Consider the following 26,417-nt stretch of genomic DNA (forward strand, 5'->3'; position numbering starts at 1 on the left):
GCTTCAGCCGGAACTCCAATCTCACCTCCCATCAAATAATTCATACGGGGGAGAAAGCATATCAGTGCTTGGAATGTGGAAAGAGATTCACCCATAAGAAAAATCTCACTTGCCATCAAAGAATTCATACCGGGGAGAATCCATACCAGTGCTTGGAATGTGGGAAGAGCTTCATTCGGAGAGAAAGTCTGACATCCCATCAAAGAAATCATACAGGAGATAAACCATATCAGTGCTTGGAATGTGGGAAGAGCTTCAACCAGAAGAAAAATCTCATTTCCCATCAAATAATTCATACAAGGGAGAAACCATATCAGTGTTTGGAATGTGGAAAGAGATTCCGTAAGAGCTGCCATCTCACACCCCATCAAAGAATTCATACTGGAGAAAAACCCTATCAGTGCTTGGAATGTGGAAAGAGCTTCAGTCGGAAAGATAGTCTCAATTCCCACAGAAGAATTCATAGTGGGGAGGAGCCATATCAGTGCATGGAATGTGGAAAAAGCTTCACCTGGAAGGAAAGTCTCAATTCCCACCAAAGACTTCATAGTGGGGAGGAACCATTTAAATGTTTGGAATGTGGAAACAGCTTCAGTTGTAAGAGAAATCTCACTTTCCATCAAACAATTCATACAGGAGAGAAACCATATCAGTGCTTGGAATGTGGGAACACCTTCACCCAGAAGTTAAGTCTCATTTCCCACCATCTAATTCATACAGGGGAGAGACCGTACCAGTGCTTGGAATGTGGAAAAAGTTTCAATAAGAGGGGCAATCTCACAGCTCATCAAAGAATTCATACAAGGGGGAAACCATAGCAGTGCTTGGAATATGGCAAGAGCTTCAGTAAGCCCCAATCTCACTGCCCATCAAAGAACTCATAGTGCGGAGAAATCATCTATCAGGAGACTTCAGTATGTGGATGAGGATTGCAATGGAGTAGAGCCCCAGTGCCCAGTATTTCTTCATGGTGCAAGTCGCTGTACGAGGTCTTGAATACCTTTTCCACGTCACATATGGGGAGACAGTTTGGAGCAATTTGGCAACACTGACGAGGTAGCCATCAATGCTGATCTCTGAGGACATTGATCTCCAATGTTGCAAATTTGTGCTGCTGCTTACTGCAACTGTTGTCCTTTGCATGTCCAGGATGGTGTCATCATGAAACCCTTCCTGGTATCTGCTGAGCACACACAGAAAATAAGGACGCAGTCCAGGAGGAGGACGCAGAACCATTGCATAACAGTTCCTCCAGCTCCCGTCCCTCCTAGACGGTTGCTGAGAGATCCAGCAGAACCAGGAAACAGCTTTCACATCTGTCCATAGTCCGCCGGAAATCATCGACCTTCGCGACCAAGGCTGTTTCAGTCCCATGATGGGGCCTGAAGCCCAATTGGAAAGGGATCCAAATGGTTTCTCTCGCACCACATGAAAACCCTCTTGAATGAGGAAGGGATAACACACTTGAGGAGTGTTAGCCACATGTCACACATTCATGTATTTGGTGGTACAGTGGTGCCCCCCCAAGACGAATGCCTCGCAAGACGAAAAACTCGCTAGACGAAAGGGTTTTCCGTTTTTTGAGTTGTTCCGCAAGATGAATTTCCCTATGGGCTTGCTTCGCAAGACGAAACGTCTTGCGAGTTCTTGCGAGTTTGTTTCCTTTTTCTTAAAGCCGCTGAGCCGTTAATAGCCGCTAAGCCGCTAATTGCCGTGCTTCGCAAGATGAAAAAACCGCAAGACGAAGAGACTCGCGGAACAGATTAATTTCGTCTTGCGAGGCACCACTGTATTACCTATGTCTGTTTACCCAAGGAAAGCAGGCAGAAGTTAGATTCCAGGGCAGAAGAGACTATGGCGATTGGCTGTGCTTCGGGGAGCAAAAAATATAGGGAAAGGCAGCACAAGGCATGAGGTTCATTTTGCTCATGGGTAGGCATACTAAGGCCTGGGGGCCGGATCTGGCTCAATCGCCTTCTAAATCCACCCCTCTGTCTGGGAATCAGCGTGTTTTTACATGAGTAGAATGTGTCCTTTTATTTAAACTGCATCTCTGGGTTATTTGTGGGGCACAGGAATTCATTATTATTTCTTTCTTCAAAATATAGTCCGGCCCCCCACAAGGTCTGAGGGACAGTAGACCGGCCCCCTGCTGAAAAAGGTTGCTAACCCGATTTTGATGAACACAGGAAGGCTGACGAGAAGAACTTTGATAGATTTTTACAAGGAGTCAGGGATTAGGGTTAGGGGCGTAGGATTAGAGGGTTAGAATAGGGTTGAGGGGTAGGGGTTGCAGTTAGTGTTACATTAGGGTAAGGGGTTAAAGCAGGGGTTGTCAACCTGGTCCCTACCGCCCACCAGTGGGCGTTTCAGGATCCTAGGTGGGCAGTAGGGGGGTTCTACGGCACAAGCTAAATCCTCCTTCCATTGAGCACTGGGAGGCGGTAAGGAAATTTTACCATCAAGAAAGATGCATTTGTGGGCAGTAGGTATAAAAAGGTTGATTACCCCTGGATTAAAGTCACCATTAGAGTTAGGATCAGGGGTTTGTGTTGGGGTTTCGGTTAGAGGGGTTGAGTTCAGGGGTTAGGGATTAAGGTTCAGGGTAGGGTGTGGGGTTAGAGGGTTGTTAGCTTTAGGGTCAGGATAATTGTACAGGATTCGGCGTCAAGTTTAGGATTAGAGCTTGAGGGTTGGGTTACGGTTAGGGGTTAATGTTCAGGTTTCGGCTTATGGTTAGGGATTTAGGGTTAGGTTTGAGTTGGGTTGTTAGGGTGGGTGGGGTTAGGGGTAGGGGAAGCTGGAAGCAAGGCATTGGGCTGGACAGAGAAATGTTTGATTTGCTTGAATACAAGACTATGGGGCAAGAAAGAACTTCTTGGGGTATTGATGGTGTGATCTCCTCCATCGCAGGGTCGGGTTGTAGATATGTGTAAATAAACCATATATCCTAAAGACACCACAGTCGTCCCTCATTCTAGGAAACATAAACCCTGGGTTTGTGAAGAGTGAGATATAGAGCTATGGATTCAACCCCCAACATCTTCAGATGGGGCTGGGAATGTCCTTTGAGACCTTGGAGAACATTTGCAGTCTGTGGAGACAAATCAGAGTTAGCTGAAGCAAAGGTCTGACGTGGGATAAAGGAGCCCCCATGATCCCATGTCTTTGTCATCGTAAAAAACATGGTAGCATCAGTGCAAAAGGATGCTAAACCCAACAAAGGAGTCCCCAGCAGGCCATATGACCTTGGTGAGAAATCTCTGAGAGAAGCAGGAATCCCACTGACACATTCCCCCAGAGAGAGAAGGGGCTAGTCTGGTGTGGGTCGCCATGCATAAGAGAGCCACTGTGGTGTAATGTGTAGAGCAGCCTTTCTCCACCTTGGGTCCCCAGATGTTGGACTACAAGTCCCATCATCCCTAAGGTGGTCAGGGAGTGGAGAGTCTTGGATGGACTAGGACCTGAAAGACCAAGTTTCGAATCCCCACTCCATCACTGTCTCTTAGCTTGACCTGCTTCCCTGTGTTGCTGGGAGAAGACCATGTATGGCGCCTTGAGCTCAAATGGAAGGTGGGATGTCAATATAAATAGCTAATAAATGAAAATAAATAACACACGTACATCAGAATAACATATAAGAATCTATTATCCCCATTCCAACCAAAGGTGACAGAATTCATGAGCTGCAATCCAGCAGTTTCACGCTGCAATCTCCTTTTGAAATTATTCTCTTGGAGAACAAAAGGTTTTGGGAAAGAGTTATGTTCTCCCCCACTTTATACTTTCAGATGCTCAAATGATCAGTGAAGGGCACAATCTGCCCTCCTGTAGCTGCAGGTACAAAGCAAGCATGCCCAAATGTTCTCAGGGCACAGCCGATCTCAATGCCAGTGACACAGCATCAGAGGAAAAACTGAGTTGAGCAGCTCTGTGACTGTAGTGCTAAGTATCCCCATTTGTTTGCTGAATCCACTGAAATTCTAACGAGGGCATGGTGAAAGCAGTGTTAGGAGCTAAATCCTGTGTGTGTGTGTGTGTGTGTGTGTGTGTAGCCTCAGAACTCAATCCTAGGGGCAGTAACGCTTTAGAAACTTAAGTTTTCAGCTCTGCCCCAGCAGGAATATCTTGAGGAGCCAGAAGCTTAGATGAGACCCCCATTTTAGAGAGTCGGGTATCAAAAAAGCGAAACCCATTGATCTATGGTTTCATGTGTCAGAGACTAAGTTCGCAGGAGAGCCATCTTAGAATCAACAACGTAGGTGTATCTCAATGCAAGCGTCAGTTTTTTGGTAGGGGAAGGAAGAATGGCGTATAAACTATGGATTCAGCTGTAAGTTTCATTCTTCAGTTTAAAACCAGTTAGAACTAGTTCAGTTTTTCAAAACCAGAATGTAAATTAATCACCACTTAACCAAGACCCACATTCCTCTCTGCTCTCTGCTCAAAACGTAGGACTAGGAGCAAGCTATCATTCCCCTGACCAAAATGCCCACAGTGATACTGAGTTGGAGAATGAAATCAAGGAAACAGCCTAAAGAGGAAGGGATGCCGGAATCAACAGCAACACTTTATTACAGTCGTAGACCAGCATAATATCAGAATCAGCGACTTCTGATTACCAGCACGTATACTGGCTACATGTGTGTTGTTTTTAAAGGTATTGTTATTGAATTGTTTTTTACACAAAATAAAAATCAGACTAGTCTACAGAAGAAGAATAAAAAACAAACAGGAACATGTACAGAGGAGGGCAAGCGTATGGAAACCAAGTCTTACGACGAATGGTTGAGGGAACTGGATATCTCTAGCCTGGAAAGGAGAGGAGATAGAATAGCTATCTAAAAATGGCTTACCACTGTGTGGTAAGAATTCACTTCTACACCATCTTGTTTGCTACCCAAGTGAAGAGCAACCACCTCTTGAATAAACCACAGAACCAGGGAAACTATTTTTCACGTCCCCCACCTGGATTTAGGGACCCAGCATTTATTATAGCTATTGCATTAGGACAGAGCTCACTCAACGTGCCAGTTGAGAAGGTCTGCCCCAAGGAAATTCAGAATGAAAGGAGAGGGTTCACCTCCACAGGCACATACCTCCACATGTGGTTGGAGTGCCCCCAAATCCAACTATTCTGGACAACAACCAATAAGTAAAATAACCAAGCAAGTATTAGAAATCACCCCAGAATTGGCCCTACTAAACATCTTCCAAGACAATAATGCCCATTTACACCACAAAGAACTCATAACCCACCTACTCTCAGCAGCCAGAAGCATAATAGCCAGACACTGGAGAGACCTGTCAGGAGTAAGCATGGACCAAGGTACCAAATAGTATGGGAAACAGCCTTACTAGAAAAATTAACCAATAAACTGAAACTGACAGGGGGACAAATAGAAGAAGACGCCTTCACCCCGGTATGGCTCCCCTTTATCACATACACAGCCCAACAAAACAACAAGAATCCACCAATAGCATACAAATCAATATGGCTAACCTGATCCAAAACACCCACCCCAGTCACACATGAAACAAAGATCACCACAGCAAACCACAAATGAATAACCACACCCCAGGCCAACCCCAACCTCTCTCAGGAACATAAGTTAACAGCAGAGAACCTGCACAAGCAACGCTGACACCAAACCCCACATACGGTATATTAAGTAAAATAGAAACATCGCCACCCGACCCCACCCCCACGCATCTTCCCCCCTCCACCTCTTTCCCCCTATTCTTCTGAATGTCTCAACAAATGAAACTGATTTGTAAAAATGTTACAGGGGGGGGGATACGAGAGAGAGATTGCAAACACTTTTGTAAATCACTAAGATCTTTAATAAAACAAATAAAAATAAGGCAATCTTAAACATAAAACATCTCCTTTACATGTGTCAAGAAAGGTCACAGGTCACTGGACAGAAAACACGCATGGCTCCATCCTGGTATCTTCACCCCTGCAGTCACCTTGGAGTGGCCCCGATGTGCCAAGGCCATTTGACCATTTCTGGCACTGGATGTCCCTCGCTGCCCTGGCAACCAAGCCTATGGTCAGTCTTTCTTGACATTTATCCATCTATCAGGAAGCTTCCCAGGATTTCTTCCCTGGTGCTACCTCATGACTGACAGAGGAAAACATCCTGTCATTTGTGCCACTTTCTGGGTCAGATAAGGAGAGATGGAATGTAGCCTTAAAGGGGGGAGATTCACAAATGCACAACACACACAAAAACAAGCCTTATACATTCTAAAAGGTTAAATGCAATTCAAGTGAAACATTGAAATATTATTAAAACAATAAAAATAGACACCTGGGGTCACTAATTCTTATATCATTCCCCCGCTGTGATCATAACCTTTTCAAGGATTATGACCACACTTTATCAAAGTTATCAATTGACCTATTGGCCTTAGGTACAAAACAACACACTTTTACAAGCATTGAATACCACAACATAGCAATATAAAACACAGAATGACTGAGAGGAAAACTAATAACTCTCCTTTCAAGGCTTCCTTTATCTCACTAATCTGAGGAGATCAACCTTTCAGGAACCTTGGGGAAGTATTCTCCCTTGCTTTAAACATGATAGTCTAGGTTTTATACACCGTAGGAAGGTCTATTAATAAAGAAACATGAATTTTATTGCTTCAGCTTTTTTTTTATTCCCGGTGTCAAATTAGTCTTCTGGACCCAATATCTTTGCTATTCCACAACAATTCCCCTTTAATGAATCCCTGGTAAGGGCTTTCATCAATCATCAGCAATCTCCTGATTTGGCACACGTCCTGAGAGAAATTATATTCAACATTGCCATCCATTCTGGCAGGTTTCATCCCATTGCAGGTGAAGCTGGAGAAGAGGACCCGCACCAATGGATGGAAGTTGCAAGAATTTAAGTTGCAAGTTGTAAGCATTTTATTTTCAATTTATATTATTGTGCTCCAACATAATTGCACCCCAGATTTAAGTGTATTTGCATATTGGGGGGGGCTATTGGGTGGTTGTTTTTATTCTTATTATGTATTTTGTGGTTTTATATCTTGATTTTGCTTGATTTTACTGTGAACCGCCCTGAGACCCCAGGGCATAGGGCGGTATATAAATTAAACTAGTAATAATAATAAGAAGAAAAGAGATGCAGACTAAACATCAGGAAGAATCTCCTGCAGGTAAAAGCTATTTCAAAGTGGAACCGGCTGCCTCAGAAGGTGGTGGTTTCTCTCTCTTGGTGTGTTTTAAGCAGAGGGTGAAGATTGCTGCATTGTGGAGGGATGGACTAGATGACCTGCAGAGTCCCTGCTCTGATACAATTATATGTCTCTATGATTCCCCCTGCCATGAGTTATTTCATAGAGAGTGAGATTGGAGCTATGTCTGAAGTTCTTTTTACATTCCAAGCACTGCTACGGTTTCTCCACCATATGGATTCGTTGATGGGAAGTGAGACTCCTCTTGGAATTGAAGCTGTTTCCACATTCCAAGCATATAAATGGTTTATCCCCAGTGTGAATTCTTTGATGGGAAGTAAGGCTATCCTTCCGACTAAAGCTCTTCCCACATTCCAAGCACTGATATGGTTTCTCCCCTGTATGAATTCTTTGATGGATTATGAGACTGGTCCTCTGACCGAAGCTCTTTCCACATTCAACACACAGATATGGTTTTTCCCCTTTATGGATTCTTTGATGGGACATGAGACTTTTCTTCCAACGAAAGCTCTTTCCACATTCTGTGCACAGATATAATTTTCCCCCGCTGTGAGTTATCTGATGGGAAGTGAGAGAGGCCATATTAATGAAGTTCTTCTCACATTTTGTGCACTGATATTGTTTCTCCCCTGTATGGATTCTCTGATGGTACATGAGACTGGCGCTCTGAGGGAAGCTTTTTCCACATTCCAAGCACTGATATGGTTTCTCCCCTGTGTGAATTCTTTCATGACAACTGAGAACATTCTTTCGACTGAAGCTCTTTCCACACTCTAAGCACTGATATGGCTTATTCCCTGTGTGAATTATTTGATGGGAAGTGAGACTATCCTTCCGACCGAAACTCTTTCCGCATTCCATGCACTGATATGGTTTCTCCCCGCTGTGAGTTATTTGGTGGGAAGCCAGAGCAGCCCTTTGACGGAAGCTCTTTCCACACTCCAAGCACTCATATGGTTTCTCACCAGTATGGATTCTCTGATGGACTGTGAGGGTGATGCTATGACTGAAGCTCTTTCCACATTCAAAGCACGGATATAGTTTCTTCCCCGTATGTATTATTTCATGGGAAGTGAGACTTTTCTTCCAGGCGAAGCTCTTTCCACATTCCGTGCACAGATATGGTTTCTCCCCTGTATGAATTCTTTGATGGGAAGTGAGATTGGCCCTCTGAATGAAGCTCTTTCCACATTCCAAGCAGGAATATGGTTTCTCCCCGCTGTGATTTATTTCATTGGAAGAGAGGTTGGATTTTCGACAGAGGTTCTTTTCACATTCCGAATACTGATAGAGTTTCTTCCCCAAGAGATTTATTAGATGGGGAGTGGAGTGGGAGCTCTGACTGAAATTCCCATGTCCCGGATATTTAAATGGCTTCTCCTCCATGTGGATTTTGTCATGCTCTCCCTTATTCTTATTTTCCAATTCATCGCCACCTGCAACAAAGAGAGAAACTGATTAGAGCTTCAAGAAGAAATGCAGGTCTTAAATACTGGAACAACCAGCTTCCTGTTTCTTGCCAAGGAAAATGGCTGCCTCTCATGAGATTGGGCCACCGGTCGTGCCAGAAAATCAGGGATAAGAGGAGGGTAATTAGTCCTGCCGACCCCTCCAGGATAGGGGGGGCTATCTCACCCACAGATTTCCATTATCAGCCACCTGCACCAAGATGTCGGGGCTGGGACACTGGGCGCCGATCCTGGCATGAAACTGGGCACTCTCCGGAGCCACTCCCACGAGCGGGAGATACCTGTTTTCTAAAAATTAATAAGATGCAGACTAAAAACAGGCGTGTTCTGGATGGAAGGAGATTTAAAAAAAACCAATCTGCCAAAGTATACAATTGCTGGACACCAAGCTTTGGACTTCAAAGAGACTCTTCTTTTGGCATTTGGATTAATGAGGTGAGCGGCTGCCGTTCTTTTGTTTACGTTATATTTGCTACTTCATGATTTTAAAAGTCCTGAGCAGTTAAGTGCAGCCTGATCGTAGTTTAGAAAGGCAAAATTGGAGAAAGAATATTCACTGACAAAACAGTAGATAGCCCTCCAATCAAGGTGAGCTGTGGGGTGTTAAAATATCAGATGCTGTATGCAGCACTGTCAAACCCCATCAAAATATGTTTCTAAGCAGATAATATGATCCAACAGGGAGCCTTACCGAGAGAGTCCATGATCCCACGATTCTCCCCCATGACTTCCTTATGCAGAGCTCTCTGGTCAGGATCCAGCAACGCCCACTCCTCGTCTGTGAAATGAACAGCTACATCTTCAAAGCACACTGGACCCTAAAAGAAAAAAGGGGAAAGTCTTCTTCTTAGAAAACATTATCTACTACACATTGCTTTGCTGTTTTCTGCCTGTTAATTGCTGAGTTCTTTTAATGGGATTGTTTTGTTGCACATTTTAATCACGGATGCTTCTTTTACATGTCTTTCATTGTGTCTTTTATTAATGGGTATTAATCTATGTGTAAGTGGGTGGAGCTCCACATGGCGTTCTTCAAATCAGTCTGCGCGAGCGTCCCTGTTTCCCAGATGGAAGGATCCCCTTTCCTCCCCCTGTCTGCTGTTCTGGAGGGGGAAACCTCCCCAATGCCCTAAGACCAACTTCAAGGGGGGGCGGGGGGTCACAGGAGGGGAAGGAGGGAGAAAGCGCAACTGATGGGGCTCATTTGGTGAATCCTGGTCACTATTATTTTTATGGTTAGAAGCCTATTTTAATATTGAATGGGAAATCAATAACTAAAACTACAATTACGGATAAATAATACCAGCAATATTCATACGGCCAGTTAAGGTGAGATGGCTGTTTATTAACCTTCTGGAATTGCATTTTAAGCCTTTGTTAAGGACAGGCATGACAGAAACCAAGATGAGGAGAGGGATTCATCCTGGCCCAGAGGCACCTGGCTGCCCCGTCCCTCAGCCTCCTTCCCACAATGCTCCTTCCTCCTACCTGAATTCCTTCCACAGCCACTGCTTCCCCTCCACCAGGAAAAGATGGATGAGGAGGTCTTGCCATCGTCCTTCTGTCAGCTGCAAGACAAAAAGGTAAGTGGGAAGTCTAAGTGCCTGCTTCTCAGAGGTTTAAGCAGCACAGCACTAAACACAGAAGAGCCTTTCTAAAAGCCTCACCTGATGAGTGAATGTTGATGTTTGTACCCATTTCATATGTTAGTTGTGCAAACATACATCTCCCCTCCTTTGGGCTCTTGGCCCCAAATGATTAAAAGAACCTGTGGATTAGTTCTAAAACAAACAGAATGTGACCAAACAGAGAAAAAACTCCTTCCTCCTTACCCAGCGGCCTCTCTCTGGTGTCCAACGGAGTCTTCTCTGCCTCAGAGGAATCCAGGCCCAATTCTGCAAACAGATCCTTTCCCTGAAAGAGAAACAAAGATTCAAAACAGAGAACTGGAAGAAGGACTGGAAAAGAAATGGCTGAGGGGAAAACTTTCGGGGTATCTAATACCATTCACTTAATGCTTTCCAAAAATGGATGGGCCATTAGAAGAGAGTTTGGGGGAACCCTCCCTCCTGTTTGGAGCCCCTTTGGAATACCCAGAGGAAAGTCTCTCTCACCTGCTGCTCTGCCTGCTTCCTCTCCTCTGCCTGACTCAGGAGGAATCCTTCGGCCAGGGCCACCGCCTGGGAACTGGTCTCTGCTCCACATTCCCTCACCCAGCTCTCCATCTCTGGCGGAAGGACAGCCAGGAACTGCTCCAAGATCACAAGATCCAGCATCTCAGCTTTCATGTGCCTTTCTGGCTTCAGCCATTGATGATCAAGGTTGTAGAGTCGGCTGCAAACTTCTCGGGGTCCATTGGCCTCCTGGTAGCAGAACTGCCTGAACTGCTGGCTCTGCACATTTGAGCGGAGAATGTCCTCCTCACCCAGGATCTTCTGCACAGAGCTTTCCCAGATTCCACCATTGCTCCCAGTTTGGATGGCATGGCCTCTTCCTGCTTCTGGGCCAGCTGAGTCTTGCTCATCCATCTGGGCTCTCAGGAAGTCTCCAAGAGATCAGAAGGAACCCTTGGTCTTCTGCCCAGTTCCGTCTGTCCTAAGTAGAGGTAAATCCTGCAAAGCAAATACATATGAAATTGATACACGGTCAGGAGAAAAAAGAGGGTTCCTGACCAAGCATGGGTGAGTTTTGCTGGGAACTAGGGATAGACTACACTGCAGCCCAAACTCTGACCTTTCTTTACAGAAAGAAGACAGAGAAGAAGATGGAAAAGCAGTGAGCACCTTGTCCTCCTGGAAGTTACTATGCAAAATGTGCAGGAAACAGAAATGGAATTTCTGACAGATGGATCAGCCTAGTTGCTCCTGACTTTCAGCGTTTTCAGTCAATGAATGAAGTCAGAACTGTGAATGACAAGCGAGGTATTTGTACCAAGTGTAATTCCAGCAATTGCAATTCAGAAGCATCCCTATCTCCAACTGAGGAGGACAGAGCAGAGCCATCCTGGCTAAGCACTTCTAAAAAGCTTTAAAGAGCTCCTCCTGCTTTTAAAGCCCTGTAGCTTGGCGGTCTCTTGTGGGAGGGAGTTCCATAGGTTTAACTCTGCACTGCATGAAAAAACGCTTTCTTTTTTCTGCCCTCTGTTGCAGGAATTTATGTATAGGTTTGGGGGGGGGGTTGCCCCTCCAACAGATATCATGAACATGCAGCCCACTACCAAAACCAGCACAATCGCTTTTGTGACTTGTCCCCACAAAACACTTCATCACAGTTTCTTCTTCTATTCCAAGGGCCTCTGCTGCACAATACCAAATGTGAGAATTCGCTCATAAATGTATCTATGTACTGGCTCACTGGGAAAACTTCAGAAATTCATCTAGATATGTGAGCTCAGCTACTCAGCAGCCCCTCTGCCTGAGTGATAATTCCTGGCATCCTGATACCTGAGTGCCAGACAGGTAGCCATTCCAGAAATAACAAACCCAGATGAAGACAAAAGGGTGGGATTAACTTGGCTGGGAAACAGGGAAATATAAATATCTCTCTTCTTACACTTGATGGGTGTTTGGTGGAGGGCAAGGGGAACCATGGGGCAGGGTCCAGGATGCTCAGATTACTGCCACCAGACCTCACCTTTCTTGATGTAACCATGATGTATTAGTGATGTAGTTTGGAGGGGGTGTAACATGGGGATTAGCAGCTAATAAAAGTTTGGGTTCTCTTTTGTTTGGGGCTTCCATCTTGTTCCACCTTGTGGCAGGTGGGAGTCCTGTTGCAACTGTCTTCAATAAAGACCAAGCCTACTGGCTGCTGTTTTGCTCTGGTCTTCCTGGCTGGTGTCCTTGTTTTTGTCCAAGGGAGCCCTCAGATTTCTCCGTTAACACCTCCATCTTCCAACAGCCCTTATTTATTTTCTGCTGTTAAGAGGAAAATATTCCGGGGTGAGAGACTACTCAACAGCCCAGCTCGTCGGGGTGCAAGTCCCCTGCAGGTCCATGCAGTCAGTAAAGGAAGGAAGTTCCAGCCAAGTAATTTGGAGCAAAACAGCCGTCAGTAGACCATGATCTATATTGTTGTGCAACAGATCCCCACAGGAGTAAGAAACCTGAACATGTGGTGACATCGACTTTAAAACCTTCCCTCTTTCCCCCAGAGTACACTTTGAGATGCATCATTGATACATCATCACTACATCACTAGCATGTCACAAATGGGGAGGGGTACACAAGGACGCGGGTGGCGCTGTGGTCTAAACCACAGAGCCTAGGGCTTGCTGATCAGAAGGTCGCGGTTCGAATCCCCGCAACGGGGTGAGCTTCCGTCGCTCTGTCTCTGCTCCTGCCCATCTAGCAGTTTGAAAGCACGTCAAAGTGCAAGTAGATAAATAGGTACCGCTCTGGCGGGAAGGTAAAGGATGTTTCTGTGTGCTGCTCTGGTTCGCTGGAAGCGGCTCAGTCATGCTGGCCACATGACCCAGAAGCTGTACCCCGGCTCCCTCAGCCAATAAAGCGAGATGAGCGTGCAACCCCAGAGTCGGCCACGACTGGACCTAACGGTCAGGGGTTCCTTTACCTTTGTACAAGGGTTACACAAGTTCAACATTAGGTCACTTTATCAGACACCTTTCCCAACACCTCTTAAGTACTGTAATAAAAAGATTTAAGGTCTTATATATATAATAAATGTTCATAACTGTACCAACCAAGCACATACATAGATATGTGGACCACATGTCTGAAGCAGCAAAGAAAGACAACCCTGAAACCATTTTGACTCCCAAACTGACCAAATGTTTTCTCTGCAAGGAGGGAGGGGGGTGAGTGAACCTTCCCATTGTCTCAGGAATTGGGAAATCACCATTTCAAAGAAATGGCCAGACTATCAGGAAAGGCAACCCCTGACCATTATCAGATAACCTGATAGACAGGAAAAACAACAACATTCAAATTTCTGTTGTAGACCGCCTGTTCTGTGATGTAGGCATGATGTTTGTGGGTGGTGGTCTTGGGTTACACCCCTTCTGTGATGTATGTATGATGTATAGAGGGGTGGTCTCCAGGGCAGGGAATTTAAAATGTCTATATAAGGGCAGGCACACCTTGGTTCTGGGTCCTCCGTGTGAGAGGAGCCCCCTGTTGCAACAGCTTTAATAAAGATCAGGCTTACTAGCTGCTTTGCTTCTCAATATTCTCTGGTTGGCCTCTGTTATTTTCTCCTACCAATAGAGAACCTACAAAAGGACTCATATGGGCTCTTGGAGACCCCATAAGGGAAGAAGTGCAGATTTTGTTTACAACAGTCCCCACCACCGAAAGAACAATAAAACGCTTTCCATCTCCTTGCCCTCAGGGCTTCTCTGGAGATGGGCTTTCAGAATACCCACCTTGCTAAACTGCCTCTGCGGATGTCTCCTGTTGCCCCCCTGGTCACTCCCTGGGTGGGGGGCCGTGAATGCGCTCTCACGCTTGGGGAATTATGGTGGGATGCCCTGTTCCTGCTGCCTACGTGACTTCCCGCTTCTCGGTCCATGGAGGGAGGGGGAGCCCAATTCACCTTTCTTTAAGGGTTAAAATGGCGTGGGAATGAGGAGAGTCGGTTAAAGTATGGATTTTCCTACGAATTTATAAAGCTAGGTATCTTCCCTGACCTGTCAAGTCGAAAGGCATAAATGTGAGATTAATTTGCACGCCTTTTTTCCTGATTTAAAGAACTACACACCCACCCACTCCGTGGCAAACAGAGTTGGGATCCAAAGTAAGAACAGGGTTGCAGACTTCTTGCAAACTCGCCCCCTCCCTGGCTTTCGTTTTTCAGGAAGGGGGAGAAACCTCTGCTCCCCGATTTTATTTGGGGGGCTCCACGCATCTGGGACCCCCCCTTCTCCCCAATGTACCCGAAGGGGAAAGAGAGAGGAGACTCACCAGATCCCAGGAGACGCCGCAGAGGCAGCGCTTGCACCGGAGGAAGACAAAATATGCACATTCCTCCCCGGGCAGCAAGGGACTCTGCTCTGGAAAACCTGCCTTTCTTCCTTCCCCCTTTAGTAATCCGGCTCCGCTCCTTTTAACCCTTGCAAAGCCGAGCGGAGCAAGCTCACCCCTCGCCCTGTCCCTCTGGAAAGCAGGAATCCGGGAGGAGCCCCGGGCATCGCGCACAGCCAGAGGAGGGGCTTCATTTTTTGGGGGAGCTGTCCTGGCTGGGCTCTGAGCTGCCCCCTCCCTTGGCCACGAACGGGAGGAGCAGCTGGCAGGGAAAAGGCTCTGCAAGAAGCAGGAGTCGCCGTCCTAGGAGAGGAGGAGGGGTCACCCCGGTGGGTCAACCGATAGTGGGGCTTTCATGCACCTTCGTGTATTTCCCCTTGTACTGCCCTGGAGCTCAAGACCACCCTTCCATACATCATACATACACCACAGAAGGGGTGTAGCCCAAGGCCACCCCCCACAAACATCATACCTACATCACAGAAAAGGCGGTCTACAACAGAAATTTGAATGTTGTTTTTCCTGTCTGCCAGGTTATCTGATAATGCCTTATCTGATTGCCTTTCCTGGTTGTCTGCCCATTCCTATGAGATGGTGATTACCCAAGTCCTGTAACAAGGAAGGTTTTTTTTAATCTCCTCCTTGCAGAGAAAACATTTGGTCAGCTTGGGAGTCAAAATGGTTTCAGGACGGTCTTCCTGTGCTGCTTCAGACATGTGGGTTACATATTTAAACCACAGGGTAGGGCAGTGAATTTAAAATGTGTATTTAAGGGCAGTCACACCTTTGTTCTGGGTCCTCCGTGTGAGGGGAGCACCCTGTTGCAACAGCTTCAGTAAAGATCAGGCTTACTAGCTGCTTTGCTTCTCAATATTCTCTGGTTGGCCTCTGTTATTCTCTCCTACCGATACAGAACCTACAAAAGGACTCTATATGGGCTCTTGGGTACCCCATAAGGGAAGAAGTGCAGATTTTTGTTTTCACTGGCCCCAAAGGTTGGCAGCGCCCGTGTAAGGATTTCTCATTGTGCAACGGAACGCTCTCCCCCTCTCCTCTCCCTCCCCCCAAATCTGCTCTGGGCGTCCCCCAACCTTTGAGAGCAGATGTGGGGGATACACAAGGCGCACTGGGAGGAAGGAGAGTGAGGCGGGGACGCCTCCTTGCACTAGTGCAAATCTTTTTGCTGGCACACTCATTTAGTCAAATTACAACCCACTAGCTTTATTTGAGACGTCACATCTCCCTTTCTGCAGATAACTTATTGGTTTTAATACACAGCAAGAAAGACAACAGCCGAGGGCCTCTGAAAAGCAGGAAAAGCATGAAAGCACCACTATCAGCACAATCCCAGTGAGGGTTGACCCACTTTGCCAGCAGGATGAGGTCAACATTTCCCATCGAAGAAGAGCTGGAAACACTTCCCTTGTCCTGCCCTCACTGCCCTGCATCCAAATGCCTCTGGGCTTCATGGCTGGGCTCTTCTGGCCTGAAGTGCCCCTGAAGTTTGATCTGCTCTCGGTTTGAGAGGGACTTGTCTGTGGTAGAAGGGGCTTCCCCTCTCCCTTTCCAGCAGACGACTATTTCTAAACTCCCCCCAGTTTCCCCATGAGGACTGCAGGAAGAGCCTTCACTCCTACCTTCAGCCATCTCTGCCACCAGGGTGGCAGTTTGCACATTTATTTTGTCTTCTTTGGTTTTGTTATTGTATAATTTTTATGTGGTGGACGTGGTACTAGAGAGTGGGTAGGGAATATTAAGAATAGTAAGCTTTCCCCATAGAGTTCATTGTTTTTTTCTGCCTATAACCTTCCTCTTTAGCTATTTCACACGCTAATCGCTTTATACATGTTCCTCTTCTCTTTGATTCTCTCCTATCACACAAACATTCCTTTTGATGCTCTGCTTTCCCCATTCTCATTCTCACACGTTTTCTTTCTGAGTTTATAAACGGTCGCCATTTGTATGCTGCGATTTCAACACACATCTCAAATCCGCTTTGCTTGTGATCTTGGTTCTCCTGCTCGTTTCTGGTTCCACACGCCTTGACTTCCAGGATCAAATCCATAAGTGAGTCTTGAAGAACATCAGGGCTGGGAACACCCCCGCCTGAAATGGTGGAGACACGGCCAGTTCCTATGCAGTGCAAGGGACCAGGGGCCCAACTTGGTCGAAGGCATGTTTTTACTTGAATCAACCTTTTGTTCAGGACCAGGAGCAGGGGAATATTACGCGGGTGGCGCTGTGGGTAAAAGCCTCAGCGCCTAGGGCTTGCCGATCGAAAGGTCGCGGTTCGAATCCCCGCGGCGGGGTGCGCTCCCGTTGTTCGGTCCCAGCGCCTGCCAACCTAGCAGTTCAAAAGCACCTCCGGGTGCAAGTAGATAAATAGGGACCGCTTACTCGCGGGAAGGTAAACGGCGTTTCCGTGTGCGGCTCTGGCTCGCCAGAGCAGCGATGTCACGCTGGCCACGTGACCCGGAAGTGTCTCCGGACAGCGCTGGCCCCCGGCCTCTTGAGTGAGATGGGCGCACAACCCTAGAGTCTGTCAAGACTGGCCCGTACGGGCAGGGGTACCTTTACCTTACCTTTAAGAACATTGAATGGGACGCGGGTGGCGCTGTGGGTAAAACGTCAGTGCCTAGGACTTGCCGATCGATCGGCAGTTCGAATCCCCGCGGCGGGGTGAGCTCCTGTCTTTCAGTCCCAGCTCCTGCCCACCTAGCAGTTCGAAAGCACCCCTAAGTGCAAGTAGATAAATAGGTACCGCTTACTAGCGGGAAGGTAAACGGTGTTTCTGGCCACGTGACCCGGAAGTGTCTTCGGACAGTGCTGGCTCCCGGCCTCTTAAGTGAGATGAGCGCACAACCCTAGAGTCAGACACGACTGGCCTGTACGGGCAGGGGTACCTTTTTAAGAACTTGGAGCCCACTTCCTGGGGAGTGGGGGTGGTGGTGGACTCTATTGCCCTGGAGGTTTTTAAGCAGAGGTTGGAAAATGCACAGAAAAGCTCAAGATACACGTTGATCTACCCACACGTAGTTGTTATCCCTGAGAAACGTAGAAATAAAAATTAGCTGATGAAGGTGAATACATCAAAACAGGGCCCTGTCCTGGTTTCTGATCCATAATTGACTTCTGACTTCTGCTCTGGGATTGAAACTGAGTCTCCATCTGCAAGCTGATAAATTATGAGGATCAACATTATTGTCGAGTGAAAAAGAGAAAATCTTTGTAATGAAATATTGTGTTATACATATCTTTATGAGTTTGAGTTTGTAATCTCTGTTAGAGTTTGTAATCTCTACTTGAGTTTGTAATTCTTGTCAGAATATATACATTTGAATGGATTAGTTTTTGTTACTACTGACTATTGACTTGTGAGTAGGGACCACTCCCACTATTGAAACTTAGATTGGCCTGAGTTCTTGGTGTGCTTTTTTCTCCGCTCAGATTCCTGCATTGCAGGGGTTGGACTGGATGACCCTTGGGGTCCCTTCCTGAGGAGACTGATGAGCTTTCCCAACCAGAAGTCAGAGGCTCCTCCACACCAGAGGAAGGTATTGTCCATCCTCGCAAGGACATGCATAGGAATAGATTGATGCTCTACAGCAGAGCTTTTGTTTCATTGTTATTTAAATAGCAGAGAGGATTGTCCCCTCCTCCTCCTCTTCCCCTCTCCCATTCTAGGGTTCTAGCAAGGGGCTTCCTGCTTCTTGCAAAGCCTTTTCCCTGTTCCTGGCCAAGGGAGGAAGCAGCTCAGGACCCACCACGGCCAGGAGGGTCCCCCCAAAATAAAGCCTCTCCTCCGGGTGCGCAATACGCGGGGCTCCCTCCGCCTGGACTCCTGCTTTGGAGAGAGAAAGCGCGCAGAGGGAGCGAGGCGAGCAGGATTCCCGGAGAGACCAAGAATAAAGGCGGGAGGAGGGCAGAGCAAAAGCCCCTCCCGCAAAGCCCCTTCCTGCAAAGGGAGCCCGGCTTTCGTCTCTCTCTGCAAGTGCTGCCTTGGAGGCGCCTCCCGGGATTTGGTGAGTCTCCTCTCTCTTCCCGCTTTGGGTTCAATAGGGAGAAGGGGGCCCAGGACTGCAGGGGAGGGTGCATTGGGGGGCTGTTCAGATCATGCATGGGGGGACCCCCAAGTCAATGAGACATTGCACATACTTTTGTAAACCAAGAAATCTTTAATATATATCAAGAGATACAGTGAGAGGGAGAGCAACTCTTGAGGCCTCCAGGGTTAGGACCCGCAATCTGGCCTAGTGCTCAAATTGCACTCAGTAAGAATGATTCTCTTGCCAATAACAGTTCTGATTCATTCCTTGACTGAAAATACTGAAAGGAGCAGCTAGGCAGATTCATCCTCCTGCCTGGACAACTTTCCTTCTAGGAGGGCTGGAGGCTTACTTCTCCTTCCTTTTGTTTGTTTGTTTGCTCGTATCTTGAAGAAGGCTCAGAGTCTGGGCTGTGATGAATTCTTAGCAAGACTCATCCACTCTTGCTCAGGGAACTTTGTCATTCCTGTGGCCATGTATCTGTATCATAACAGAACAATGTATTTGCTTTGTAGGATTTGCAGACGCCTCTGCTTAGGACAGACGAACAAGGGCTTCCTTCTAATATCTTGGAGCTTCCTGAGAGCCCAGATGGATGAGCAAGACTCAGCTGGCCCAGAAGCAGGAAGAGGCCATGTCATTAAAACTGGGAGCAGTGAGGGATTCTGGGAAAACTCTGTGCAGAAGATCCTGGGAGAGGAGGACACTCTCTGCTCAGATGTGCAGAGCCAGCAGCTCAGGCAGTTGTGCCACCAGGAGACTGATGGACCCCGAGAGGTTTGTGGTCGATTCTCCCACTTTGACCATCAGTGGCTGAAGCCAGAAAGGCACACGAAAGCTGAGATGCTGGACCTGGTGATCTTGGAGCAGTTCCTGGCTGTCCTTCCACCAGAGATGGAGAGCTGGGTGAGGGAATGTGGAGCGGAGACCAGTTCCCAGGCGGTGGCCCTGGCGGAAGGATTCCTCCTGAGTCAGGCAGAGGAGAGGAAGCAGGCAGAGCAGCAGGTGAGAGAGACTTGACTCTGGATACTCCCAAGGGGCTCCAAACAGGAGGGAGAGTATCTCCAAAATGCTCTCCTAATGGTCTCCTTTTGGGGTGGGAAGCATCCTAGGAATGATATCAGATACCCCAAATTTTTCCTGTCATTCCTTTTGTAATCCTGCTCCCCATTCTCTGTTTTGAATCTTTGTTCTATCAGGGAAAGGATCTGTTTGCAGAAAGGAGCCTGGATTCCCCTGAGACAGAGAAGACTCCGTTGGTCACCAGAGAGAGGATACTGGGTAAGGAGGAAGGAGCTTTTTCTCTGTTTGGTCACATTCTGTGGATTTTGAAACTAATCGGTGGGTTCCTTTCCTTTTTTTTTGGGGGGGGGAGACATTTGGGGCCAAGAGCCCAGAAAAGGAGAGATGTATTTTTGCAGAACTAAATTATGGGTACAAACACTGAAATGCATTCCACAGGGGGGACTGTTTCTGAGGCCCATCTTAAGTGAGAGAGGCACCGTTTCTCCTCTCAGAGAAGCATGAACTCATGACTTCCCTTTGTCTCTCGCAGGTGGCACAATGACACTGGCAAGATCTCCTCATGGTGGTGAAGGAGAAGCAGGGGCTGTGGAACCAGACCAGGTAGGAAGAAGGAGCCTTGTGGGCAAAGAGGGGAAGCCAGGCTGCCTTTCGGCCTGAAGAAATCTCTCTCCTCCTCCCTTGGGCTTTTGCCAAAGCTGCTGTCAAGAAGGGCTGAAACTGCCATTTGGAGAATAATGCACAGCAACCTCGCCTCGCCTCGCCTCGCCTTCTGAATAGCGCTAGCATTATTTATCAATCACTATATTTTATTCTAATTGTTGAATGCTGAAATTGGCTTTGAAGCCGTCAAGAAACCATACAAAACTGTTGTCAGGATTCACCTAAGCGGCTCCATCAGTTGCACAATGGCTTCCCTGCTTTCCTCGCAGGGACCCCTTGAAGTTGGCTTTAGGGCATCAGGAAAGTCTCTCCTCCGCCCAGAACAGCGCATGGGAGAGTAGAGGCAGAGAGGAATCCTTGTGCAGATGGAATGGTTTGAAGACCACCATGTGGAGTTCCACCTGTTCACACCTAGATTAAGACCCATCGTTAAAAGGCAATGAAGAATTCCATGAAGACCTTAAAAGAAGCATCCACAACTCAACTGTGTAGCTAAACAATCCCTTTAAAACAACACAATAATTGATAGGCAGGAAACAAGAGAGCAATAGGAATGTAGACTTGGAGAGTTGGAAGGGATCCCAAGGGTCATCTAGTCCAACCTTCTGCAATGCAATCATTTCAACAAAATGAAATAACATGACAGATGTCCATCCATCCAAGCTCTGCTTAACAACCTCCAAGGAAGGACAACCCATCACCTTCTGAGGGAGTCGGTTCCTCTACTGAATAGTTCTTACCTGCAGGAAGTTCTTCCTCATGTTTAGCATAATAATAATAATAATAATAATAATAATAATAATAATAATAACAACAACAACAACAACAACAATAATAATAATTTATTATTTGTACCCTGCCCATCTGGCTGGGTTTCTCCTGCCACTCTAGGCGGCTTCCAACAAAGATTAAAAATTCATTAAAATGTCACACATTAAAAACTTCCCTGAACATGTAGCTTTTTTCTTGTAACTTGGATCCATTGGTTTGGTCCTACTGTGCAGAACAGCAGAAAAGAGGCTTCCTCCATCTTGTTCCCTCTTCCCTCTTGTTCCTCGATCCATCTTCCACGTGACAGACATTTACATATTTGCAGATGGTTATCATATCTCCTCTCAGTCTCCTTTTTTCCTGGCTAAACAAATAAAGCTCCTTCAAGAATGCCTCATAAGGCTTGGTTTTCAGACACCCCCACCCCCCGCACACATTCCAATTCCAGCTTGTCAATCTCGTTCTTAAATTATGGTGCCCATAACTGCACAAAGGATTCCAGGTGTGGTCTGACCAGGGCAGAACGGAGCAGGACTGTTACTTTCCTTGATCTGGACACTAGATTTCCATTGGATGCAGCCTAGAATGCTATTAGCTTTTTTCCCTCCTGCATCACACAGTCATCTCATGTTAAGCTCGTGGTCTACTAAGACCAGTGCTTTTTTCTTGGGGGACGCAGAGGGACGCATACCCCTAAACATTTTGTGAATCTAAGTTTGGCCTCATTGAGGGGCAGTATTTCAACATGAGTAGGAAAATGAGAGTACCCCTAAACATTTTTTAAGAAAAAAGCACTGACTAAGACCCCCTAGATCCTTTTCATAGGTACTACTGGTAAGCCATATTTCCCCCATCTTATATTTCACAGAATCATAGAATTGTAGAGCTACTAATCCACAAGTTACCTTATCCAGCCCGCATGTTACCAGCTTCACCACAAAAGTATCAGGGAGGACACTGTCAAAAGTCTTATTGAAATCAAGATATACCACATCCACAGCATCCCCCTGATCCACCAAGATTGTAATTATGTCAAAAAAAGAAATGAGATTTGTCTGGCAAGTCTTGTTTTTGAGAAACACATGCTATAGCTTAGTAATCACAACATTCTTTTCTAAGTGCTCCCAGACTGTTTAATCATCTGTTCTAGGACTTTTCCCTGTGTGGAAGATAATCTTTATGCTTTTCTTTTTCTTGTAGGGTTCAGTTTGCTTTGAAGATGTAGCTGTTCGTTTCACAGACGAGGAGTGGGTGTTGCTGGATGCTGACCAGAGAGCTTTGCATAAGGAAGTAATGGAGGAGAATTGTGGGATCATGGACTCTCTCGGTAAGGCCTGCTGTTGGAACACAAGATCTGTTTTGAAATTCTTTACATATCTGTACATGATGAACCTCCAATATTTTTATGTACTTCCTACAGCGTCTGGGATTCTAACACCCTCCCCTGCTACAGCTCAGCTTGAATGGAGTGCTATTTACTCTTTCCTACTTTGAATATTCTTCCTCCATTGATGCCTTTTTAAACCATGATCAGGCTGGTGTGAACTGGCCAGGCTTTTTAAAATCTTGGTTTTGAGTTTGAGTAGCCTCTGTCAGGTTATTTGATTTTGCTTGTTTCCATTTTTGTTTGGCCAAAGAGATGAATGACATTGGAGGTGGTGCGGATTCCATGATTGTGCTAAACAAAATCCATTGCAGAAAAGAGTCTGGCTTTTCAAATCTCAGGTTCCCATATTTTGAATTTGCATTTCTTTTTGAAACTAGAATCAGTTTCTCTCTTTGTTGCAGGTGGTGATGAATTGGAAAATAAGAATAAGGGAGAGCACGACAAAATCCACATAGAGGAGAAGTCATTTAAATATACGGGACATGGGAATTTCAGCCAGAGCTCACACTCCACTTCCAATCTAAGAAATCTCTTGGGGAAGAAACTCTATCAGTATTCAGAATGTGGAAAGAACTTCTGTCGGAAATCCAACCTCACTTCTCATCAAATAACTCACAAAAGGGAGAAACCATTTCAGTGCCAAGAATGTGGAAAGAGCTTCAGTCAGACGAAAAGTCTCAATAACCATCAAAGAATTCATACCGGAGAGAAACCATATCACTGCTTAGAATGTGGAAAGAGTTTCATTTGGAAGAAAAGACTCACTTCCCATCAAAGAATTCATACTGGGGAGAAACCATATCAGTGCCTGGCATGTGGAAAGAGCTTCAGAAACAGGGCCCATTTCACAGTCCATCAAAGAATTCATACAGGGGAGAAACCATTCCAGTGTTTGGAATGTGGAAAGAGCTTCAGTCGAAAAGATAGTCTCACTTCCCATCAAAGAATTCATACCAGGGAGAAACCATCTCAGTGCTTGGAATGTGGAAAAAGCTTCAGTCGGAAGGATGGTCTCAGGTCCCATCAAAGAATTCATACAGGAGAGAAACCATTTCAATGCTTGAAATGTGGAAAGAGCTTCAGTCAAAGGTCTGCTCTCACTTCCCATCAAATAACTCACAGTGGGGAGAAACCTTATCAGTGCACGGAATGTGGAAAAAGCTTCAGTCGGAAGGATGGTCTCATTTCCCATCAAAGAATTCATACAGGAGAGAAACCATATCAATGCTGGGAGTGTGGAAAGATGTTTAATTGGAAGAAAATGTTAACTTCCCACCAAAGAATTCATACAGGAGAAAATCCATATCCATGCTTAGAATGTGGAAAAAGCTTCGGCCGGAAGGATAGTCTCACTTCACATCAAAGGATTCATACAGGGGAGAAACCGTATCAGTGCGTGGAATGTGGAAAGAGCTTCATTCAGAGTTCCAATCTCACTTCCCATCAAATGACTCACAGTGGCGAGAAACCATTTAAATGCTTAGAATGTGGGAAAAGCTTCAATTCCAAGAGACGTCTTGCTTCCCATCAAAGAATCCATATGGGGGAGAAACCATATCCGTGCTTGGAATGTGGAAGGGGCTTCAGCCGTCATGCCAATCTAATGTTCCATCAAAGAACTCACAGCGGAGAGAATCAAAGGATTGTAGAGTTGAAGGGACTCTGCGGATCATCTAGTCCCTCCCCCTTGAATGCTGGAATCTCCACTATGACAGATAGTTATTCAACCTCTGCTTCAAAAACTCAAAGGAAGGAGAACCCACCACCTTCTGATGGAGTCCATTACATAGCTGAATACATCTTACCTGCAGAAAGGCCTTTCTGATATTTAGTATTCTATTTTCTTGTAACTTGAATCCATTGGTTTGGGTCCTACCATCCAGAGCAGGAGAAAACAGGCTTGTTCCATGTGACAGCCTATTAGATATTTGAAGATGGACATCATATCTCTTCTCAGTCTCCTTTTGTAGGCCAAGCATATCCAGATCCCTCAACTGTGCCTCACAAGGCTTGGTTTCCAGACTCTTGATCACCTTGGTTACTCTCCTCTGCACATGTTCCAGATTGTCCATATCTTCTCAAATCGTGGGTGTCCCGAACTGGATACAGGACTCTAGGTGTCCTGTGAAGGCAGTTTTGAGAATCTTTGAGTCTAGTTGGGATTCTGGGTGGTTTGTTCTATTGTGTATCTAGTTTTTGTATTTACCTCAGGAGTTTATGAAAAAGATTCAGCCAAATATCACAGGCAAACTTCAGGCAAGTTATTGCATGAAGGGAGAGGAGAGGGAGATTATATTCTGTGGCAAAAGGGAGAAATCCCTGTGATTAGGCAGGTGCTGCCAACCTTGTGGACCAGTGAGCACATTTCCAGATGCTTAGATAGTGGATGTGAATTTTAATTTTTTCAGTATTTTATCTTTTTGTATGTTCTAAAGCATGGTTGTAGATTTTTCTTGATTTTCTTGTTTTATCTTTTTGTAAATCACCTTGAGATTGTTGTGTTTTTTTACAAGCAGGCAGGATATACATTTCATGAAATAAATAAAAGTAAAAAAAAATATATATTTTGAATTTTGAGAGAGTGCTGGGGGTTGACAGGAAAGAGACTTATAGCAGCAACATAAATAATGGGACTATATAATGAGGATGTGAAAATGAGAAGAGTATAATTCTAACTAAGTTAAAGATTTTAATATTAAAATATATTAGAGCAAGCAGGAGAAGTTAAGATGTAAAAAACCCAGAAGAGGAAGTTGAGGGAAATAACGGAGGGGGGGGGTTGGGAATTGTATTTTTTATATATAGTTGATATGAAATTTTGATGTTTAAAATGCAAAATCTAATAAAAAATATTTTTTTGAAAAGGAAAGAGGGCTTATAGCTCTGTTGTGGAGCAGAAAACCTACATCTGATGTGAAAAAGAGCCTTAGCAGGAGCAGCAAACTCTTTAGATCAGGGGGGCCCAGACTTTTTTCAAAGAGGGCCAGATTTCATGACGTGAACATGCGTGAGGGCCAACCAAAGTTATTGAGCTTTTTTTAGGGTTGAAGTTAGGGTTTTAGCCCGGGATATATACTGCCACAGGGACAGGTGGATCGGATATCCTGGTACCCACAGAGAATATTTCCTAGGTGAGCCTGTGCTTGTGCCCACACTCTGAGCATTCTCCATCCCACCCTGTCCTCCTCTACTGTTCTTTATTTCAGATTCAGTCAAGTAAAAAAGACATCGATCAACTCATAGGATTGCAACAGGTTGAAAGCAGCCTAAGGATGAACATGATCATTAAACGGATTATTCAAAAAAATACCCATCTGTCCATGAACCTGTTACCGTACTTAGATTTATACTGTTGGGTCTTCTCCTTTGGCGATCGGTCCTAGCCGAGTAACAGTGGCGTAGCGTGGGTTGTCAGCACCCGGGGCAAGGCAAGTAATTTGCGCCCCCTAACCCATGGATTTGCGCCCCCTAACCCGTGGATTTGCGCCCCCTAACCTGTGGATTTGCCCTAACCCCAGATGTTGCACCCGGTGCGGCTGGCCCCCCCTGCACCCCCCACGCTACGCCACTGCCGAGTAAGATTGTCTTCCATGAACACGGTCTCAACAGTGAATCTCAACAGTGAGACCATTGGTGGGGGGAGAAAAACCCCTAAACCTGGGAATTAATATATGGTCTGGTTTTGGTTATTTGGGATGTGAAAGGAGAAATGCCAGCTGCAGATTCTAGCAAGGGGTTCCCTGCTTCTCGCAGAGCCCTTTTCCCTTCCAGCTGCTGCTCCTCCTGTTTCTGGCCAAGGGAGGGGGCAGCTCAGGAGGGCCCCCCCCCAATAAAGCCTCTCCTCCGGGTGTGCGCAATG

The 26,417-nt window shown here is 46.0% G+C and overlaps 3 protein-coding genes across 3 annotated transcripts in view; 2 read left to right on the forward strand and 1 right to left on the reverse strand.

Moving 5' to 3' along the window:
* The window catches only part of LOC144324986 (uncharacterized), a 38,181-nt gene extending 35,222 nt beyond the window's left edge, over positions 1–2,959 (forward strand). Inside the window, 1 exon segment of the mRNA XM_077916680.1 lies at positions 86–2,959. Within this exon segment, the coding sequence (XP_077772806.1) occupies positions 86–884 (799 nt within the window). The 3' untranslated portion in view covers positions 885–2,959.
* The window catches only part of LOC114607674 (uncharacterized), a 108,516-nt gene that overhangs the window by 53,175 nt on the left and 28,924 nt on the right, over positions 1–26,417 (forward strand). The window contains 4 exon segments of the mRNA XM_077916264.1: positions 20,270–20,340; positions 22,372–22,498; positions 22,960–24,373; positions 25,765–25,774. Coding sequence (XP_077772390.1) covers positions 20,270–20,340; positions 22,372–22,498; positions 22,960–24,373; positions 25,765–25,774 — 1,622 coding nt within the window.
* Positions 5,822–14,947, reverse strand: LOC114607673 (uncharacterized). The gene is made up of 6 exons (XM_077916638.1): positions 14,609–14,947; positions 10,802–11,299; positions 10,520–10,601; positions 10,176–10,255; positions 9,379–9,505; positions 5,822–8,654 (listed from the first exon to the last, which is right to left on the reverse strand). The coding sequence occupies exons 2-6, from the start codon at positions 11,213–11,215 to the stop codon at positions 7,414–7,416; spliced, it is 1,944 nt and encodes a 647-aa protein (XP_077772764.1). The 5' UTR covers positions 11,216–11,299; positions 14,609–14,947; the 3' UTR covers positions 5,822–7,413.

Source organism: Podarcis muralis, chromosome 12 (assembly GCF_964188315.1).
Source record: "Podarcis muralis chromosome 12, rPodMur119.hap1.1, whole genome shotgun sequence".
NCBI classification, from domain to species: Eukaryota; Metazoa; Chordata; class Lepidosauria; order Squamata; family Lacertidae; genus Podarcis; species Podarcis muralis.

Excerpts from the sequence above, each read along its gene's own strand:
- LOC114607673 (XM_077916638.1), bottom strand. The coding sequence starts at position 11,215 with ATGGATGAGCAAGACTCAGCTGGCCCAGAAGCAGGAAGAGGCCATGCC. Across the intron at positions 10,602-10,801 it reads GGAAGCAGGCAGAGCAGCAG|GGAAAGGATCTGTTTGCAGA; the intron begins GTGAGAGAGACT and ends TTTCTCTTTCAG. Across the intron at positions 9,506-10,175 it reads TGGCTGTGGAAGGAATTCAG|GGTCCAGTGTGCTTTGAAGA; the intron begins GTAGGAGGAAGG and ends TTTTTCTTTTAG.